This window comes from Gopherus evgoodei, chromosome 7 (assembly GCF_007399415.2).
Source record: "Gopherus evgoodei ecotype Sinaloan lineage chromosome 7, rGopEvg1_v1.p, whole genome shotgun sequence".
Taxonomy (NCBI): Eukaryota; Metazoa; Chordata; order Testudines; family Testudinidae; genus Gopherus; species Gopherus evgoodei.
The window spans coordinates 110,807,611-110,829,687 of record NC_044328.1 but is presented as its reverse complement, the minus strand read 5'-3'; the positions used below and the strand labels follow the sequence as shown (position 1 = coordinate 110,829,687).

Here is a 22,077-nt window from a genome sequence, read left to right as displayed (position 1 = left end):
ACTAGCTATTCTACAGTTCAGTCAGAACATTCACTTAGCCATATTATTAGAACCATAAATTTCCTTTTCCAGGGATACCAAGGTGATTTTTAGTTAAACCAAGAGCATTCCCTTCTCCCCCCATCCCATGGCCTAGTGAGAGGGGAGGGAGAAAAGAAAGGGGTGTAAATCAGGATAATTCCACTGACTTCAGCATAACAGCTGAGAATTTGGCCCATTGGATACGATCTTACTTACTTGGGTAGTTCCATTCATTTCAAGGAGTAAGATACTGCTTAGGATCAGTAAGGGTGGCAGAATCAAGGCCTAAGTCAATTTAAGGTGCCCATTCCCACTTAAATTTTGAAAAGGAAAGTAGTGCATCTCTAGCTAGCCAGTGTAATCACTCATAATTAATGGGGGTTAATTCTAACAAATCAGTTCATTTCCCGGTGTCTCTCTGAAGCCAGTCAATGTGTGGGATGCAGTTACGGGTTCTAAAGGATGTTGGTAACCTGCTTTTAATTTTATATTCCCATTAAATTTCAGAGTGGCATTAGCACAATTCTTGTGAACGGCAAGTGTTTCTTCATTTGTTGGCAAATGTCCTTTAATAATAACATGGAGCAATCAGAGCTGTTTTTCACAGTCTGATCTAATTATTGCAAAAGCTCTATGCTAGAATCTTTCCACAGAAAGCCATTCACATTCCCGCTGTGCATGTAATATAACTGTGATGCCAATGGCAAGGTTTTGCATAGCAAAAAGGGTTTGGTTTCCAGTCCAGGGTAATATTTGGAAAGGTACTTTCGCAAAAGGATATGAGAGTATGGAAAAGATTCTGATCCCCTAGTATTTCAAGGGAACACTACCTTCTCCAACTCTCAGCAACACAATGTGAAATGCCCTCTCTCTTTCTCACAGATTGCACAGCCTCTTACTGTGGGCCTATTTAGAGCACAACATGCAATTTCTTTCTTATTTATTGGCACTTCTGTCAGTTAACAAGATGACAGCAACAAAAATTAATACTGTGATTTCTCCTTTATACTCTCAGACTTCTACCTTTCCAGGAACCAATATCCTATAGTCAGCTATTACCACAAATAGCAGCTCTGATGGACATGAAGGGAATATACTTGCCCCCTGTTTTTTAAGCAATAAACCACAACGAAGGTGCACCTTAGAGACCTGATCCAAAGACCACTGAAATCAATGGGAGTCCCTTTCTAGGATCAGGCCCTAATATCTGAGGATTTAAGTGCAGCTTAAGTGGTATATATGCCTCATGGTGGCCCTCTGCCCAGGGGTGAACTTCCCCCATGGTGTATTCAGTGCTTCAGCAAAGCACTTAAACACATTCACAGTGCTAAACAGCTGAGTAATCCCATCCTTATGTACAAAGGCAGTTCAATTTATGCATAAACCCCACAGTAGCAATCTTTGGCAATGTTTAAGGGCTTTGATGAACTGGGGCCTTGGTGTTGAAAAAATGAGAGTTGAAGGCATTCCGCACTTTGCAGGACTGGTTGCCGAAATGGAAATTACCCATTAATAACACCTTCTGCCATTGGTGCGTCTAGCAGAGCTGTTTAAAATTTCCAAGTAACATGTCATTACGTTCATTAACTGTGTCTTGTGTCATGATATGGCAGGAAAATAACTAACCAGTGAAAATAGGGCAGATCTTTTCCCAGCATGTAATTCCTCCTTCAGAGGTATACTGTCCTAGCGCCACCTCCAGGAAAAACACAGGAAGACCTCCCCCAAACAAGAAAATGAAATAAGGTATAAGAAATGCACCTGTAGAGAAAACACAATGATGCACAATAAAGATTAAGAGAATTCAAAATGAATAATAATACACATGCTGCGGTAGACATATGTAACAGGGAAACACATTTGATACCCTTGTGTACCCATATAACAATTTTACTTTTCTGGGATTATTTCCCCTGTTCAAAGATTAAAAATAGAATGGTTAAAAACCAAAGTGAAAAGGCATTTTCATTCCTTTTTAAAGTGAACATCTATAAAGATGATGAGGATTAGATCTACTTTCATTTCATTTAAGCTAAAACAGTATTTTTATTTAAAACCCAAAAGAAATGTTCATTTCATGTCTTGCCTTTGTTGCACCACTATAAATTTGGAGTAGCACCATTAATTGGAGTTATTCTACATTTACACTGAGAATATTGATCCATATAATTAATGTATATATTTATTTTTAAGTTAAAAGTGAAGTTCAACTATAATAATAGTAAAATTCAAGGTTGTTGGGTATTTTCATAACAGAGCTTGAATATTAACTATGAAATAATAAAGTGATTTCTCCTACAGGTTGGGAAAGAGATTGTTACGGTTATTTCGATTTTAAATATGTGAGAGACACTCCGATGCTACAGTATTGGAAGGATGGATGGTTGGACGAATATATAGCTGAATGAAAAGGAATTAGAAAGAGAGAGAAAAATACTCACCTCCGCCATTTTTATAGCAGAGATACGGAAATCGCCAGACATTGCCTAAACCAATAAATCCACCAGCCACGGACAGCAGAAAATCAATCTTACTCGCCCACTTCTCCCGTTGAGGCGGCTTCCCCTCTGCCTCATCCTCAGGGCGTGTCCCAGGGCTCTTGCCAGGGGAAGGTTTGAGGATGTCCTTGTGGAAATCTTTCAAACATTGCAACTTCTCCTTTGTTGCCATGTTTCTGGTTTCTAAAGAGAAAAAATGGCATGAATGTATTAAACAGATATTATTGGAAGAACTCCAATGTACAAAACTTCTTTTACCAAACTAAGTTCCCTCAAAGGTCACCCATTACTAACGCACACGTTTCCTTTACTGACCAGGATACAAATAGGCCTCATAAAGTACACAGAAGTCTCCACCTATGCAAGACCTTGTCGGAATATGATGCAAACACTTCCTGTGCTTGATCCAACACTCAGAGGTGAAAGGAAGCCAGTACAGTATGGTACGGCGTACCAGTAAGAGCCAGTACACAGCCCACATCACTGGCAGGGCCACTGATGGGGAAGGAGGCAAAAACGGGCAGCTTCCTCCAGACCCAGCAATTTAAAAGGGCCTGGGGCTCCTGGCAGCAGCTGGAGCCTCTGGCCCTTTAAATCACCGCCAGCGCACCAGGGATCCCGGCCGCCTCTACTGCTACCAGGGGCCTCCGGCAGCAATTTAAAGGGCCTGGGGCTCCCAGCCGCCACTACTGCTACCGCGCCAGCAGCCAGAGCCCCGGGCCCTTTAAATCACCCCTGGAGCCCCAGGCGGTGCAGGCCGAGCAGTGCTGAAGGGCTGGCTGGGGGAGTCTGGCCCCAGCCCCGCCCCTTCTGCCCAAGGCCAAGCCCTTTCGGGGGTGCAGAGGTCCCCCCCCCCCCCCGTTGCTCAGGACCCTGGCTGCCCTGCGTACCAGTAAGTCTCTTAAGTTATTTTCACCCCTGCCAACACTCCACTGACTCAGACTCCCACTGACAACACTGGGCATGGGATCAGGCCAGTAAGCACTGAGAGGCTATGTACATTGGCACTGGAGCCTCACTGCTCTAAGAGGGTGACAGCTGCCAGATTTAGGAGGCGTAAAAGATGTGCAGTCCTTGTGTGCTGACTAGCTGCAGGCAGTGGGTGTATAGGGAACGCATGCTGCACCAGTAAGTGATGGTGCTAAGCCTCAGCACCCCCGACAGCAGAGATAGTTAACAGGCTGAGTGCAGGCCAAATCCAGACTGCCGGACACTTTTGAACGGACCAGAAAATCTTTTTATTGTCCTTGTTGTTATTGCGGTGTGAAAAATGTTTCTCTGGAGTCTGGACATTGACTACACCTTAACCAGAGGGGCAGAGTTTCTCAGGTTGCTGCTGCTTATTCGATGCACGCATCTCTGAATCCTCTTAACTCCTCTCAATGGGTAAGTCCAAATGAAATACATATTGCACTCTGATGTCTTCCGCTGGAGTGTACAGTACTCTCACATTTTTTAAGTAACATCCATTGCTCTTTGCCACTGCCCTAATTCTTCCTAGAATCTTGTATCATTTACAGCCTGCCATAGTCTGGCTCTGACTAAAGTATTGTGATGGTTTATCCTTAACAAGCTGGAATGGGAAGCCATTTCTCCTAATCGGACCATAGGATCTGAAAAAGCATCTTCAATGTATTCTATTTTCACAATGACACTGCTTTCACTTGGCATCAGTAAAAGCAAATAACTTTCATATTCAGTTAACTTCTTATATGCACGTATAAAATTACACATTTTCCTAGTGTGAGGGTTGGTTGGTTAGTTAATTAAAAATCCGAGGGTATGACTGACCCTGATGTAAAACCAAAAGCAAATGCAACCACAAGGGCCAGCTAATTTAATAGTGGGCAAATGATGAATTGCCATGTGAAAATAATAAACCATGACATAATTTTACATACAAGTGCCTTTTTTATCCAGGAGTTCTTAACTAAAACAGTATAGGAATAATATATATATATATATATATATATATATATATATATATATATATATATATATATATATATATATATATATATATATATATATATATTTTTTTAGGTCAAATTTCTTCTGCATGCAACTCAAATGACTTCAGCTGACTCTGGCTTGTTACGTTTACACAGTGTTATGATGCTGAAAATAAACATTTTCATCAGACCCAAACAAACCAGCAAATTTATGCCATGCCACAGCCATTCCTTGCTTGGTACATGTTATAATGTGGGCACAGTCATAAAAATCATGTTTCATATTATCCCATTTGATAGCCGTAAGCCTAGTACTTCCTCGCTGCTCTCTGATCTGTAAACAGATTTAGAAGCTTGGGTTGACATTAGCTCTACAAGAAGTTTTTAACTGGAACATGATTCTGAGATTCATGCATCCGTATGAGATATAGAGATGAAAACCTTTCCATACAACATGTATCTCTATGCCAGTCAAACCTGGGCCAGTCAAGCCCCAGTGCCTTAAACATTTGAAAGCCCAGTGTTCTTGTAAGATGGCCCTCTGAAACAACAGCTTCCTACTGCTCTGACAGCTAAAAAAACAAACCATTTGTTTTAGCACTACTTAATCACTATGGTATTCTCAGAGAAAGGTCTGTTATTATATACATACTAGTGAACCGTAGGGGAAGCTTGGGGAAGGAGAAAGATAAGATGCTGGATAATCATTAAGGCTAAGATATAATCATGGGTATTTTTAGTAAAAGTCATGGACAGGTCATGGGCAATAAACAAAAATTCACAGCCCCATGACCTATGACTTGTACCATATAACCCTGACTAAATCTTGGGTGTTCTGGGGGATTCCAGGGGTGCAGCCACTGCTCTGGAGGGGGAGCACTGGGGCTCCCACTGGTGCTATGGTGGGGGGCTCTGAGGCACCTGCTGGTCAGGGGGGGGAGCCCTCTGGTGCGCCCATTGGTGCACCCGCTGTTGTTGGTGAGAGGGGCTCCGGGGTGCCCATTGGTGCTGGATGGGCTCCGGGTCCCTGCTGGTGCTCGAACGGGAGGGGGGCCTCTGGGGCACCCCCCGCTGCTACTGGGAGGAGGGGAGGCAGCCCGGGACTACTGTTGCTGCTGCTGGCAGGGAGCGACCAGGGACCGCCGCCACTGGCGGGAGGTAGCCCCATCACCTGGGACTGCCGCTGCTGAGCAGCCCTGGGTTCAGTTGCACCTGCCAGCTGTAGAAGTCATGGAGGTCCTGGAAAGTCACAAAATCCATTACTTCCGTGACCAACTCCCAGCCTTAATCATCATTAACCATTACGGTTTGGTTTTTTGTTTGTTTGTTTGTTTGTTTGTTTTTTGGGGGGGTGTTTTTTTGGTACCTTCCACTGAAGCATCAGGAAGTGGCCACTCATAGAGACAAGATACCTGACTAAACAGATCAACGATCTGCAGTGAGATAATGCTTCTGCTCCTCTATGGAGGTCTTATTTTATTTAATTATTTAGTGAGTTTGCTAATCCAGTCTAATCTTACCAGCTGTTGTCTTATTTCAACCAAAGTGCAAGTTAATTTCATTTAGAATTTGCAAACCTAACCAATTTTTTGCATGCTGTGTTCTATAAATTCTATCTATCTATGAGATGGTTGACTGTCCTGTAGTTAGAGTTAATAGCTTACAGGCTAAGTGCTAATTGCTGTCTTTTGGGAGTCTAATTTTGTAACACATGGCACTACATTTTCTAAAGGGCATTCTTATTTGGTGTGCTCTACTTGTCCACTCATTTTGGGTGTCTCGCTTTGGAAAATTTAAGTCTTGAGTTTTATTTTCTGATCCAAAATAACTTGGAACTTGATGATGGATCTTGGCACTTCTGCAATCTTGTAGTGACAAACCCTCAGCTCTACACTAGGTTTTTAGTCTATCAGTAGGAATTTCACTGAGTGAAGAAGACAGCAGGATTTGAAACTAATTATAAGGCCTTTATAGCATTTAACCAGCTGCATAGTGAGGCACAGTACATACCTGATAGCTGTGCAACGCGCAGCTCTGGATCTTTTATTTCCCTCATTGTAACATTTTATTTTTTGCTATGAATCTATTCATCTATTGTTGGCAAGGTCTCTGCTCTATTGTCCATTAAGATACAGTGTCTGTTTATGGCTGGCAGACACGTACTGTCCATCAGTGCCACAGGAATTAACACTAAACTGCCACTTGTGACTACAATTCTAGCCTATGTCATATGTTACCTTTAGGGACTGTGGGACTTTATCCCATTAGCTGCCAACTACTGGTGGCTACACAACCACTCCCAGTTACAGGAAGTGCCTACGGAGTCTCTAAGGGAGGAGCAGGGGCCATTCTGTTTGGCAAGGAAAAGTCAAGAAAGCTGAGTTTGTTTAGTGAAAGGCATTGTCTATATCATTAATGGGGGTGGAGTTTCATTTCCTTCAGTTATATTCCACTGGGTGAGGTTCCTAAGGGATAACAATCAAATAGCCTGATGGAGATGCAGAAACAATACTTGCTCACTGCTCAGGTCAGAACAAGAGAATGATAGATTATGTTTTACGGAATCACTTAGTGGGGCACTTTCTGAGACCCAAGTCCCTCTAATTCCCCCAAGGAAAAAACTACTTTTAAAAGCGTGGAGTCCAACATGAGTAATCCAACTGCGAGGCACATGTCTGCCTTCCAGGAGACATGTCTGCCTTCCAGAGCAGCTCCCTCTATGAAGCCTTGGCTATCTCCAGGAAGACTTGGCTTGATCCGCTAAAGTTAAGATGAATAAACAATGAACAGCAGCCAAGCCTGCAGCCAAATATGTAGAACCTCGCTGGAGAAAAGGGGAAAAAAATCCAACTTTTGCTGGGCTAATTCTGTTCTCATTTACACTGGGGTGAACTCAGTTAACTCCACTGAAGCTAATGTAATTAATCTGGATTTATGCTGGTATAATGTAGGAGAATATAATACAGTAGCTAAATGTGGCCCTTTGCATTTTTCTCTCTTTGGCTCTCAGCATAATCATTACCTGCTCCACACACTCTATATAATTGGCATATTAGCTCCTTTTTTTTCTCTGCAGCACAACTTCAGTCTCCACATACATCAGCCCCACTCCCACCTGTCAGGCAGGTGCATGAAATGTCTTACTCAGAATATCTCACTGTCTGATTAACACAGACTCAGTTGCTGCTCTCCCACCACCAGTTAGCTATTGGACCTCAGCGGAGAACTCCAGAAGAGATCGGCCTTAGGCAGAGAATGCCCACAGCTAATGCCAGGCAGCTCCACACAGTACATCATCTCTGGTATAGTTACGTAACTGCTACCTCTGTCATTAGAATAATGATTCACTCTCCCACTTCTCATAAAGGAAAACAATACAAAATTGCAGGGTTCTCAACCTTTCTCTTTCTGAGGCCCCGCCAACATGCTATAAAAACTCCGTGGCCCACCTGTGCCACAACAACTGGTTTTCTGCATATAAAAGCCAGGGCCAGCATTAGGGGGTAGCAAGCAGGGCAATTGCCAGGGGCACCACGCTACAGCAGGCCCTGCAAATCTTAGTTGCTCAGGCTTCGGTGTCAGCCCCGGGTGGCAGGGCTCGGGGCACCTGGCTTCAGGCCCATGCGGCGGGACTTCTCCTGGCCTGGCCACAGCAAGTCTAATGCCAGCCCTGCTTGGCAGACCCTCCTGAAACCATCTCGCAGCCTTACAGTGTCCCCAGAGTCCTGGCTGAGAACCACTGCAATACAGCACCTTTCAATAGGAGTCAACGTCAAATTCATCCCTGGTTTATCTCCACTGAAGTCAAGTTATCTTTAAGGGCCAAATCAGCAAAAGCATGAGCACCCAGTTCAGGTGTGCAAATATACTGATGCATTTGTGCAAATCAAGGCTTGCCTGTGCACATGGGTTTTTTTGCACAAGTGTCTGTGCATGCCACAATACACACACAGTTTTGCATGTGTGCCTTTGAAGATTATAAACAAACATGTACCCCTTTGGTTCTGATCTCTGGAGTTTTATTTAAGTTCCTTCAAAATCCTAAGAAACCTAGTTAGGAAAGAACGTTAAAAGGGCCAGAAATACTCTGTAAAAACTCACTTTAAGCAGAAGTTATGATACATACAGGTAGTTTAGTAGCTTCCGGAGTGTAGGTGATTGATAGATTATAGCCATCTTGAAAACTACCTCACAAGCGGCACACTGGTTAAGTCGTCTCTTAGCAGAATCAGAGAAAGGCGACATTGCAAAGGAGCAATATATGGCATATGTGCAAAACTGGTTACCAGGATGATTTCAGTTCTGATCCTGGCACTGGCAATAACTTACTCTGCTGCCTTGGCCAAGTCATTTATTTTCCATTCCTATATGTTAAAATCTGAGAAGGCTACTTCTTTTCCTCACCAGGATATGAGAAGGATTAGATCAATGGTCCCCAACACAGTGCCCGCGGGTGCCATGGCGCCCACGGGGGCATCTTAATGCGACCGCTTCCTGGCCTCCAGGACAGCACCCGCCGAAATGCCGCCTAATTTCAGTGGCATTTCGGCAGGGACGCCTCTCGATGATGCCACTTGCCGTCGACAAGTGACGTCATCGAGACGAGTCGCTCCCGAATTTCGGCAGCGACGCCTCTCGATGAGGTCACTTGTCGACGGCAAGTGGCGTCATCGAGAGGCGTCGCCGCCAAAATTCGGCAGCATTTCGGCGGGTGCTCCATCGCGACAGTGGTCCTTCGTCTGGCATCTGCCAGACGAAAAGGTTGGGGACCACTGGATTAGATCATTAGTACACCTCTACCTCGATATAACGTGATCGGATATAATGTGGTAAAGCAACGCTCCCGGAGGGGGCGCTGCAAACTCCGGTGGATCAAAGCAAGTTCAATATAACGCGGGTTCACCTATAACGTGGTAAGATTTTTTGGCTCCTGAGGACAGCGTTATATCGGGGTAGAGGCGTATTTGTGAAGTGCTCTGTAAATACTAAGTATTGTTATTGGGCAAAGTCTGAAGACTTTACTCAGTTTTTACTCATGGAAACCTTCTGCTGAAATCAACTTAAGTTTTGTCCAATATAGGACTGAATACAAATCGAATAGGAGTGAGATCTGACTCTGCCAGTTTCCTATTTGAATATGGACTGAGAAATTGCTTTGGGCCCCTTGTTTGGGCTTCTCTACAGCCTGCTACTCCCCACCCCCACGTGAAGTCAGAAGAGAAGTTGATCTACACTCAAAGCTCCCATGGACTTTAATGGGAACTGTGCCTGAAGAATGACCGCAGAGTCTGTCCCATGATTTTTACTGAGGGTTGGAATATTCTCTGCAGGCTGATGTTCAGGAGCTGATTTTGTTGCTGTTTTGGAGACTTCCCTAATGGTAACTTCCTTCAGGTTGTGTTTTCTGTGTTTGTTAATTTTCCTTCTTACCAGACTTACCTGTTTAAAGCCTTCTGTTTATCACGTTACAATTAATTTTATACTCCTACTTAACCAGAGTGCCCTTTGCCGGTTTAGGCTTTATCAGAGCTCCTATTTGATATCTGTACATTTGTGAAACAAGTAAAATTTCCATCTCCATTTCATATTTTCACAAAATCAGCCATCCCTAGACTGTAAGCGTGCTGGCGCCACCTTTAATTTTCATATTATTATATATATGAGTATTTCAATATTAATAGCATTGTGATTCCCAGCTCATACCAGTTCACCACTCCTGCTGTACCTGAGGAAAACGGGGAAAAACTCTGATTTCAATAAGAGCAGCATCTGGCCCCAAATAAAATCTTTATTACATTTGGCTCATTTCCTAGGAGCTCAGAACTCTAAACCATGCAACTTTGCAGTCTGTCACTTTCCTGCCTTAGAATATCAGAGTGGTTAGCCTACTCAATAAATGAGTAAAACATGTAACTCCAGATAAAAGTTCTGGCTTTTTTACAGGTTTTTCTTCTGTCAGGGGGGAAATACTGATCCACATCTTTACCTGGCTACCCTTGTGGTCTGTACCAATACCCACAGAATGCCTGACTCCATTAATGCCTGACTCCAGAATGTCCTTAACTCCTACCCCAATTCTTTTTCTTCATCAGAAAAAACACCCCTTATATTCTCTGGAAAATAACAACCCTCCATTTAACTCATTGCCTCTCTAATACTTTAAAGATTCTCTATAAACTTTCCTTATAATCTCCCTCACTTTCTCCTCTTTGTCATTTATGTCCTTTTTCAATCTTCCTTTCTTAATTTCTTTTCTCTCTCTCTGTGTATGTCTATTTATTCATCTATCCATCCTCCCTTTCTTTCCTTTCTTCTCCCTCATTCTACTCCCTCCCATTTCAAAATCATCTCTCGTCCTGCTTCTCTTTTTGCCTGTTTCTTTCACTGTTATACTCCTTTTCTCTTCCTTCGAAGGCTGACATCTGGAAAAGTTGCTACAGAAAATTCCGGAAGTAACAGATATTCCTTTATTTAGCTGGGGTATGTTACAAAAGGAAAGCCCTGGGCTTGTTGCAATTTCTTTTTAATCAATTGTATCCTGGACAAAAGGTATCTATTTTTTTCCAGCTGTCTTTTCTATGAGGCGCTTGTGTTCATACTCGTCAAGTGCTGTAAATGGGCACTGTGTCTCAGCTCAGAGCTATTATGAAACACTAGCTGGAACAGAAAACCTGCAATCATATAATCCTCTGAATTTTTATTCTGTTATACTTCTTTATTGAACCAATACATCGATCACCACTAAACCCAGAAGATTACAGTAGCTGACTAGGGGAAAATAAAAAACCCACTGCCCTTTGTACTTTGGATTTGGCCTCTCTAATTGGAGGATAAAGGTGGGGACGGAGACTTAAAACTACTCTGTGCTTACAAAGAGAATACAATGGGTTGTATTTTAATGCAGTGTTGTTCTGCTCACAACAGATCATGAAGCCTAAAGAAACAAAACACTCCACAGTGAGAGGTCACCTTTTCCATATGGGACTTGGGGAAAGGGAGGAAGGTATTTTGATCCTGACTGAGGGGAGTGACAGCTCTGTAGCGTTTCCCATGTGAGCAGAAGAGGGGAAAGCCAGAAACCAATCCAGCTCCTATTGAAGTCAGTGCAAAACTCATTTATTTTAGTGGGAGAGGAATTAGGCCCCCCAGACCCTACGGCTGAACAAAAAAAGGTCCATGTGAAACTACTGCAAGGATGGAGAGGCAGTCTTGCACCAAGAGGCCTGTTCAGTACAGGCGATGGGGAGCAACTGGATACGACATACAGCCTGCATGCACTTTCTGTTCTGTATGCTGTAGCTTTTGATTCAACCACTATGAATCTAACAGCCTCCCAGGAATTATCACAGATACACCTTTGTCTTTACCAGACTTGGTTAATGTTAGCAGGTGACCCCAACACACTCCCAGTCCTGAACTTCCCCAGACCCATGTGCTCGGATTCGTCCAGCCCTCTCCTGCAACATTCTGAGGAATAATAAGATCCATTATCTCCTTTAAGGAAACAAACCCGACTAATTTGCAACATTAACTGGAGTTGACATTCACTTTAGCACAAATACAGCATGGCTGGTTTAGATTAATAGTAAAACAAGTTGGTTAACAAAGACAGGATTTTAAGTGAGCTCAATAATAAGAAAGGAAGTTAGAAATGGTTACAAGCAAATAAAAGTGAAAACATGCATCTAAAAGTCTAACACTTAATCTAGCAAGTTTTAGTTCAAAGCTTTGTTCAAGATGCCCTTTCTCACCCCCAATCTTCCAGCAAGACGGTTATTGGCCCTCTCCTCGGTCACGATGTCTTCCAGAGGCCCAAAGGTGCTGGTGCCTTTGTCTTCTTAGGTGAAAGAACTAACTTGGGGTTCTCTGTGCCTTTCTTTTATAGTCCAGTGACTCTTCGAAGTGGATTCTTCCAAAGGACACCACTCAAAGTAAAGTTCATGAAAGCTGTGAGGAAGACGACAGAGTCTGGTGGTGAAGGAAGCGCCATGCTCTTTTGTCCCCCACTTATGTTTGCTGAAATACAAATTCTTCTGTTTCCTGACATCTCCTCCCTCTGCTGCCTTGTTGGTCCTGTTTACTACTTATATGTAAACACACATCCTTTGTTTAGGACCGAGCTGTTTAACAACTATTACCTCAGCAGGGCAGTCTGGTTTTGAACCTGTGCTAATAACATCACACAGGGGAGAATTCATAACTTTACGTATAATGTTGCTACCTATATTTCACCATGATATTATTGACCAGCGACTTACTAGTTTTCAAATGATACCTCACAAGGCACATTTTGTACAAGGGTTATTACAGTAGTGCAGACGGTGTGAACACAGGGCTGTTTTGGGTCACACCCTGCAGATCACAGAACATTGACCTACTGGCCTTTCCCTTACCCACCTCACTCTCCCCTTCCCCAGCCAGGAGCTGTGGAGACCCTCCCAATGGTACAAATGGGGTACAGAGCATCCCTGCACAGGGTGATTGCTACTCCTCTGCATCATACAGCCACAGCCAATCTCCTCTCATGCCAACAGGCCTAAATCTCAGCCACTGTCTTCTCGTGCCAATCGGCTTGTCCCACCACACACCCAGATACAGGTAAGTGCATCAGCAGGACTTCTTGTGGTGCTTCCACCACAAGTGAAGATCCCATATAGGGGAGAGGAGTAATGCAATGGTGGTGGGTGGTTTGCAGAGGTAGGAAGAACTGATTAAAGCTATTATGCTCTTCATATATAGTACTGGTAACTGTGTAGTGGGGATGTCCAGTTAAAAATTTGTTTTTGTTCACATCAAGCCAACTACTGACCTAATTTAACATCCCCTGGGTGTGTTAGCTAAAAGCATAGCGATTATCAACAAGCTAAAGTGAGCACCATGTTCCTGCTGCTTTCCCTGCTATACTGCTCCTGATATACCAGTTTTCCAAGTTTGAAAGTACAATACATTATTCTACAGCACTACATACCACCTAAAGTCCCTAATTTTTACGAGTGGTGCCTTGACTGTCCCCACAAAATTTTTGTGTGCATGCAATATACATGGCACAATGGATACATTCCCAAATGTTGTTGGTATGGTTAAGGAGGACGCTTCAAGTCTTGTCCCTTAAAATCTCTTTTTTTCCCTTTTGACTGATTTGTTTGTACTAAATAATAATTCACCTTCCTACTAAATCTCGTAAAGTCTTTTAATTTTGGTTTGGTTTGGGTTTTTTGCTTCTAAGGGGCTGTTATATAATGAAGTTACAGTTCATTATTGTGCCTGAGCATTAACCTTTTCTATTACCTCTGATAACCATGAACAAACACTTACACAATATGGACTTTGGAGAAATTTACTTGATCATGTAATGTAACCTCTAAAAAAAAAAGAGACCTTATGAACTTGAATATTTGCAATGTTTTGGTATAGTACCTATTGCCTTTATGTATGTGATTAATAATATATTGAATCTGTCCTGCGCATTTTGAGTAGGTTTCAAATGTGTAGAATAAAAATAAAGTAGGCATTGGATGAAGCAACATACAAAGAGAGATATAAATATTTTATGTTATAGCTTTTTCCCCCCTTGGGAATAATTTCATTTTCCCCTAACATGCTTTGCTTTATCAACAAATTCTCAATGTAAATTCTACATTTACCCATATTGTTTACTCATGGGCTAGTCTCAAAGGTTGGTCACATTTTTTCTTATAATGTTTTCCAAATACTCACTCCAAATACATCAGAATAAATGTTTGAGTGAAACAGAAGTTGATCCAAAAAAGATATTACCTCACCCACCTTCTCTCTCTCTGGGGGAAAATAAACATTCAGTTTTAAATCTCATTCAGGGTTTGGTAGGGGGATGGCTATTGCTATCCATAAGTAATATGTGACACTATGCAAAGAAGAGAAGAAAGGGAAATGTGAGGAACATTCAAATTTCCTTGTAATATACCCAGTGGTAAGCAGAGGAGCAGCTGTTGCAATGCATAAATATCTCATACAAAAAGTTATTTCACAGATTTTGACCAATTTTATAACCAGGCTGTAGCATGGATGAGATCCTAACTATGTGGATGGGACCGTATTTCTACATTATTTACTAACCTTATGTATCCATCTAAGTTTTAGATAGTATTTGAGGACTTATTCTAACCCTGATTATGAGGACTTTTATAACATAAACAACAGATTGTAAGTGGTTTCTAACATAGGGACTCCATTCTGTAGGCTAATTATGTATTAATCATGTCAGTGTACTGGGCAAACTAGTCCTCCCAAATCCCTGATCTCTGTGTGGGAGGGAGGCCATCCCAAAATGCACTGTTCACAAAAATCCATGCCCTGGCCCCAGCATCACACTTCTCCCCACCCTTCTCCGCCACCAATAAGGTGTCTATGCACCAAAATTTACCCAGAATGCACTAATAGCAACATGGTTGTGCAGCACAGCAGGTTAGAGTTGACCAACAGTACTGACACCGGATTGTGTGCATGCCTTGAGCCATGTCAGCTGTGCCCACAGCAGAGGAACACACCAAGAGTCCAACTGCGCTGTGAATGTGATTCCACTGAGCATAATTGGAGCCCTGGGCTCTAACGATGAGTTACCTTGGGGTTTTGTTTCGATTTCTTGTCTGCAGTGGGGCCTCTAGTTCACAGAAATATGAGTCAGTGAGACAAATTAGTTGTAGACTTTTAAAATGACGCAGGCCAGCGCTGATATGATAAGAATCTTTGGTTCTCCTACTGAGGTAAGAATGCTTCTAAGGCACTTTATAAGACAATCTTAGTTCATAGCCCTTGAACAATAAGAGCTTTTCATTCGGTTTGGAAACCGGGGAGAGAGAAATGTTGTTTATTTACTTCAAGAAAACAGCAGCAGAACAGAAGCTTTAAACTTTATCAAGATTTGCATAGGAAATGAAATCTAACAGTGGTTACTGGTATACAGAGGGAAACAGAGACCAGGATGTTTCTGCAGAGGAGGATATGCCAAAAGAAGAAGTGATTAACTGGCTGCATAAGCTGGTGGAGACGGTAAACTTTGCACAATTTGCTCTGCTCCAAATTGTCAAACATCATAAAGAAGCAAAATCATAAAAATCATATGATGTTTTCTCTCTGTTTCTATTTCCATGCATCTTGTGAAAGTTGCCAGCCTGACAGCCGGGAGACTGAAATTCTTTGTTTACGTACTGAATGGTTAAGGATGGGCCAGCCCAGTTCAGTGTCTACTTCCCCTGCATTCCCCCTTTCCCCCCACCATCAATGTGCCTCAGTTATAACCCGGAGGGATCATCATATCCAGTCATAAAAGGGCAGTTCAGCCTTCATGGCCATCCACTGCTTGGATTCTCTGCTGAGACTCCCTACAAGGGTGTCAGCTCTGATGGGGATTCCTGTACTGGAGGTAGATCATTCACGCATTTTATACAGGGCCTCTGAATAGCCTCCAAAGTAATTTTGGTCACTACTGACCTGATTTAAACTAATGAGCTGGAGGTGAAAGTCTTCCTATCTCATTACCAATCCCATGAAACATCTAGCGCTCCAAAATATCACATGGCTTTGATTAATTTTTAAATCAGAAGTATATCTTCAGTTCTGCTTAGCCACATAGCTTTGACTGCTTTCATATAAGGAAAGCTGCACTGTTGGTTATGTATCGAGAGATATAAGAAGCAGATAGTGCCTAAAGCAAACATTTAATTTCTCTAAGGAAACTGAACATGCAGACCACTTCTGCTTGCGATGCTCTGAACATGGCATAGCTACTCCACATGCAGACAAAAGGGCCTGATCCTAAACTTTAAACTCAGAGAAAGAGCCCACTAAAGTGCCAGCTTGACCTCAACAACCCTGGTGCGAGTGAGGAGTACAGGATCACTTCTGATATGAGCAAAGAATTCCAACAGTGCCAGCCTAATGCCTGTGTCTCTCCTCTCAGCTTTCCATATGTTGCCCTGTTGTTGGTCTTTGTGGGTGAACATGTTTCTGTGTGTGACTAGACAAAACATAGCAACTCAACCATTTTCCTCCATCCCTTATGTTTTTTATCATTTCTGACAGATTTCAGCGAATGGGTTTAGTTATATATTGCTTTTATATTCCAACATTGGGCTCTGTAAATTTCACTGATGTAATCTATTGCTGTTTCCCACTTTATGAAGGTACAGTTCAGAAAACTGAACAGATGGGGCTAAATTATTTCCTAGTGTATAAGCCTATCCTATCCTTCCAGGGAGAGGGGCAAGACTGGCTTTTAGTAGCTCCCAATCAGCCTCTCTCTGACATCCAGGGAAGCAGAGCAGGCTAGGAAATGTAGTCCATTATGGCAGCCATATCTAGGTTTGGCTTCTGACAAGGCCTGATGGAGTCCATATTAACAACACCCTTCCCTCAGATAAACCAGAGACCTGGAAAGAGTCGGGCTGTTGGAGTAGAAACAGCAGTTAAGTAAAGGCATCTCCTTATGTTTTACTGTTTATAATTGTTTGGGAATTTTGGGTAACGTCTTTGCAGTGGATACCTTTGAAAATTACCTGGAGTGACAAATGAAATTGCATGTAGTTAAGAGGGTCCAGAGAAGAGCAACAAGAATGATTAAAGGTCTTGAGAACATGACCTATGAAGGAAGGCTGAAGGAATTGGGTTTGTTTAATTTGGAAAAGAGAAGACTGAGAGGGGACATGATAGCAGTTTTCAGGTATCTAAAAGGGTGTCATCAGGAGGAGGGAGAAAACTTGTTCACCTTAGCCTCCAATGATAGAACAAGAAGCAATGGGCTTAAACTGCAGCAAGGGAGATTTAGGTTGGACATTAGGAAAAAGTTCCTAACTGTCAGGGTAGTTAAACACTGGAATAGATTGCCTAGGGAAGTTGTGGAATCTCCATCGCTGGAGATATTTAAGAGTAGGTTAGATAAATGTCTATCAGGGATGGTCTAGACAGTATTTGGTCCTGCCATGAGGGCAGGGGACTGGACTCGATGACCTCTAGAGGTCCCTTCCAGTCCTAGAGTCTATGAGTCTATGAGTAGTTCTGCATATCTTTGAGGCCGGTTAAAATACATTTACTCTGATCAAAAGGAATGTTCTGTTAGCCCATTTGGCCAGTGAACATTTGCTATCTCCTGAAGCTCAAAGAAGCCCCACTTCAGAGCCAAGGCTCTGTGGCTTGGAGTTGCTGAACTGAAAAACAGCTAAGCTGAGAAGCAGCTGCTCTGTGCAGCACTAACTACCTTGTGTGACCTCTATCTGCTGCAGGGAGGCATCGCACAGTGGCATGAGCAATGAGTGACTATATAGATCCTAAATGCCCGGAGGCTCTTTTTCATAATTATTTAAGATTGTACCAATAGAAAATGGGAATTTCGTATCGATGGAGGGTAAGGTGGGAGTTGAAAGGGTATCTATCATTTAAATGTCCCAAACTGTTATAATCATTATTACATAATTATTTATTAAACACTTTAGATCACAATAACGTCTCATGGCACTTAACAGAGATTTAAAGAGCCATCGGATGAAATCCCAGTGCCATTGAAATAAATGGCAAAACTACTGATTTCAATGCCACCAAAACATCAGCTAGGGTCCCTGCCCCAAAGAGCTTACAATTTAAATTTCTAGCATCAAGATCCTGATTCTGATCTCAAATGACCTCAGTGGAGTAACTCCTGTTTTACGCTAGTGTAAGTGAGATTGGAATCTGATCTAAAATGAAGTTACACTGTTGTAAGTGGCTTGGGCCCTAAAATAAGAGACAGAGGAAGGAGAGCTTAGGGAAAGGAGGGACAAAGATTAAGGTGATAACAGCAATACTGTATGAAAAGCAAATTTCAATGCTCTGATATTTCACACATTCAAAACAAGTAATTGGAAAGAAAAATTTAGAGAAGATATTGCATTATCATAGGGGTGAACAACAGGGTGACCAGATAGCAAGTGCGAAAAATCGGGACGGGGGTGGGAGGTAATAGGCACCTATATAAGACAAAGCCCCAAATATTGGGACTGTCCCTATAAAACTGGGACATCTGGTCACCCTAGTGATCAATTACAGTTCTGGGCTGAATATAAAATTGCAATGGCCCCCATTAGCACTATATTAGATTACACTCATTTTATCTTCAAAGCACAAAGCATGTTCCTTTAAATAAACAGAAAATGCTGAATGTAACAACATATTCCAAATAATCATTACTGCATTCACAACATGTCCTGTGACTGGCTCCCCATGCCGCAGTAAACTGGTATACACGGTTGTTCCGGATGGTATAACTCACTGTGTAATGTATTTGGAGTGGTTTTAAACAACTGGTTGTTTGGGGGTTTTTTTAATTGTCATTTCCCAGTAGGCCATATAGAAATAGTCACATCATTATTATTTATTATTCTTTTCGAATGGTGATGTTCTGTTTTTAGTGGCTGGAAAGTGTCGTGAATGCTCGAAACATATTGCATTGCAGGGAAATCTATCCAAGCCACTTCCAGTTTGTCAAAACATGTAATTGGTAAGTGCTATGCGCAGGTATTGCAAGTGCACATCTTGGCTGGTGCAAAGAACAATCAGCTCTTTTTGGCGCAAAGACTATTCAGCACCTCACAGAAGGCTCTCAGCCCCTGGCAAAGTCGGGCCCTTTATGTGTGATCATTCCCATGAAGGGGCAAAATCAGTAGAGGTTGAGACAAACATTCTGCTTTTGTCCTCAGAAAACAGCCAGCCTACTGAAGGAACACAGATAGAGCATAGAGCATATGTGAACATAGAGCAAATTATGTTCTTTCTGTTAAGGCAAAGAGTGCTATCTTTGTTCATTCTGCCTGAAGAGCAGCCCTGCCTCTGAAGAGCAAAGTCACATTAAGGGAAAGAAGACAGATCATCCGTCTTTCAGTCAGTCTGACCTAGGACAGGAATAGATTGACACCTCAGGAAGGCACTCGTCATTAATGAGAGTCTTGAGAAGCTTAACAGTAGAGTGCATGCAGCATAGAGCAAATCCTGCTCTAAAGCCCTGAGTTCAATATATCAAAAAAGACATAGTAGAATAGGAAAAGGTGCACAGGACAAGAAAATTATTAGGGGTATGGAACAGCTTCTATACGAGGACAGATTAAAAAGACTGGGATTGTTCATCTTGTAAAAGAGATGAGTAAAGGGGGAGGGGACAATATGAGAGAAGTCTACAAAATTATGCATGATGTGGAGAAAGTGAATAGGGAAGTGTATTTACCCCTTCACATAACACAAGAGCCAGGGGTCACCTAACAAAATTAAGAGGCAGCAGGTTTAAAACAAACTAAAGGCTGTACTTCTTCACGCAATGCACCATCAACCTGTGGAACTCATTGCCATGGGATGTTATGAAGGCCAAAACAATAACTAGGTTCAAAAAAGAATTAAAGAAGTTAATGGAGGACTAGTCTATCAATGGCTAATAGTCAAGATGCTCAGGGATGCAACCCCATAGTCTAGGTGTCCCTAAAAATCTCCAACAGCCAGAAGCTGGGACTGGATGACAGGAAATGGATCACTTGAAATTGCCCTGTTCTATATATTCCCTCTGAAACATCTGGCACGAGCTACCATCAGAAGTCAGGATACTGGGTTAAATGGACCATTGGTCTGACCTAGTATGGCCATTCATAGGTTCTTAGTAGAGCCTAGACTAAGCTTATAACATAACCAGCTAATAATTGAAACGGTGCTAAACTGTGTCTACTTGGCTTCAATCCCGTTACGGTAACTCGACTAAAAAAAACAACACACATTTTTCCCCAGGTAAACAGAGCCTAAATTACTCCATTGTAAATTTGGAGAGCGTCCACTGATGTCAACAGTGGTCATCAGATTTACAAGTGCATCACTGGGGAATGATATGGCCCAATGGGATCTTGTCTGAGTAACAACTAAGCATTATTGCAAAATTTCCATTGATTTCAAGGGGACTAGGTTCGATCCTAAGTAAGGACTGTAAAACGGGGCCCCATGTCTATGGAAATTAAGGTCCTGATTCTCATCTCATTTATACAAAGGTAAATCAATAGTAGCAACCCTGCAGTCAGGAGCTATCACAGTGTAAATAAGCTCAGAATCAGGCCCTACATGTGCATTTCTTTGGAATAAAATTTTGACAGCTTCCCTCTCAACATTAATGCTATCTGAAGATAGGGACTTGAGAAGGGAGTCTTTGGCCTGGTCTACAATGGGGGGAGCGGGGATCAATCTAAGTTACGTAACTTCAGCTAAGTGAATAACGTAGCTGAAGTCGACGTACTCAGACCCGCTCACCGCAGTGTCTTCACTGTGGTGAGTCAGCTGCTGCCGCTCCCCCGCCAACTCTGCCTGCGCCTCTCGCGGCGGTGGAGTACAGGAGTCGACGGGAGAGCACTCGGGGGTCGATTTATCACATCTAGACTAGACACGATAAATCAATCCCCGCTGGATCGATCGCTGCCCGCCAATCCAGCGGGTAGTGTGCACATACCCTGTGACTTGGAATCACATGAATAAACACCTCTTCCTACAGCCCTATTGCTCCTCAGTCCCATTGACGACAATTATTGCCTCAGTGATGTTTTTCAATACTGTGTGACTGAAATGAAACTCCTGCAATTACAAATACCTCATTCCTGGGTATTGCCTTTTAAAATGTAAACCCTCCAGTAACTGTGTTGTCTTATGTGTTTTTTCAGTGCCTGGCACAACAGGACCCAATTGCTGATTGGGGCCTTTGGCCATGACCTTAACATAAATAAGAATGAATTAATGAGCTGTTCTGCTCGCTTTTTCACCTTGAGTCTACTAAATCATTTAATTGTCACAAGAATGTAAGCCAACTGGAGTTTTGCCTGAACAAAGACTGCCAGATATTTGCCCTGTATTCTTTTATTATTACTCTTTATCTTCTCTTATAATTATTACGCATAAAATAGCCTCCTTTTCAGTACTTCCTATTTTCTACCATTTCATCTACAGACTTGATTTATTAACACATTTGCTGGCGTTTTTCTCCCCTAGCTTTGCATGGGAATGTATTTCATAAACGTGCAAAAACAAATCAAGAACAAGCAGGATCCTTTTTAATCCAAAGTCTCATTGAGCTTTCAGCAGAAATGCCAATGTCTTCACCGGATCACAAGGAGATGAAAATGTTATTTTGTTATAACCTCCCATTCCTCAGCTCTGAGGACCTATACAGTATTTCACTGGAGGACATAGTGTTTCAGGCATGAGCACATGTTGGTTCTTTTATTGGTGAATCTATTGTTTGTGATATTTCATGGGTGTGTATTATTTGTAGTTGTTGTTTTCATGTAGCAACTGTAATAAACTACCTGGATTTATGTTCCTTTCCCTTATTATTTAAAATCAGCCTTGTTAAATGTACTCTTTGAACAAATAAATTTACTGCATAGGGAGTGTTACTGACTCCATTTGCAAGTCTTTTGCATCAAATATGTGAATTGCAAAGTGACTTGGCATCCCAACTCATATCTGAGAGAGGCAAGACAAGATAGCTTTAACATGTAATTCAAATTATCATCCGGAACAGAAGATAATCACATTACTTCACAAAATTACTTTTTGTTCTAATTAAGTAGTTATTGCAA

General features: G+C 42.2%; 1 protein-coding gene across 9 annotated transcripts in view; it reads right to left on the bottom strand.

Annotated features, from left to right (window-relative positions):
- The window catches only part of SLC6A6 (solute carrier family 6 member 6), a 75,810-nt gene that overhangs the window by 42,541 nt on the left and 11,192 nt on the right, over positions 1-22,077 (bottom strand). For 5 of the 9 annotated variants that reach the window (XM_030571135.1, XM_030571136.1, XM_030571142.1 and 2 more), the window contains 2 exons: positions 2,463-2,702; positions 1,648-1,782 (listed from right to left, as the gene is read on the bottom strand). In XM_030571135.1, the coding sequence (XP_030426995.1) occupies positions 1,648-1,782; positions 2,463-2,702 (375 nt within the window). Of the gene's footprint in view, positions 1-1,647; positions 1,783-2,462; positions 2,703-12,222; positions 12,419-22,077 lie in introns of all 9 variants that reach the window. The other 4 variants (XM_030571140.1, XM_030571137.1, XM_030571141.1 and 1 more) reach the window with 1 other exon arrangement.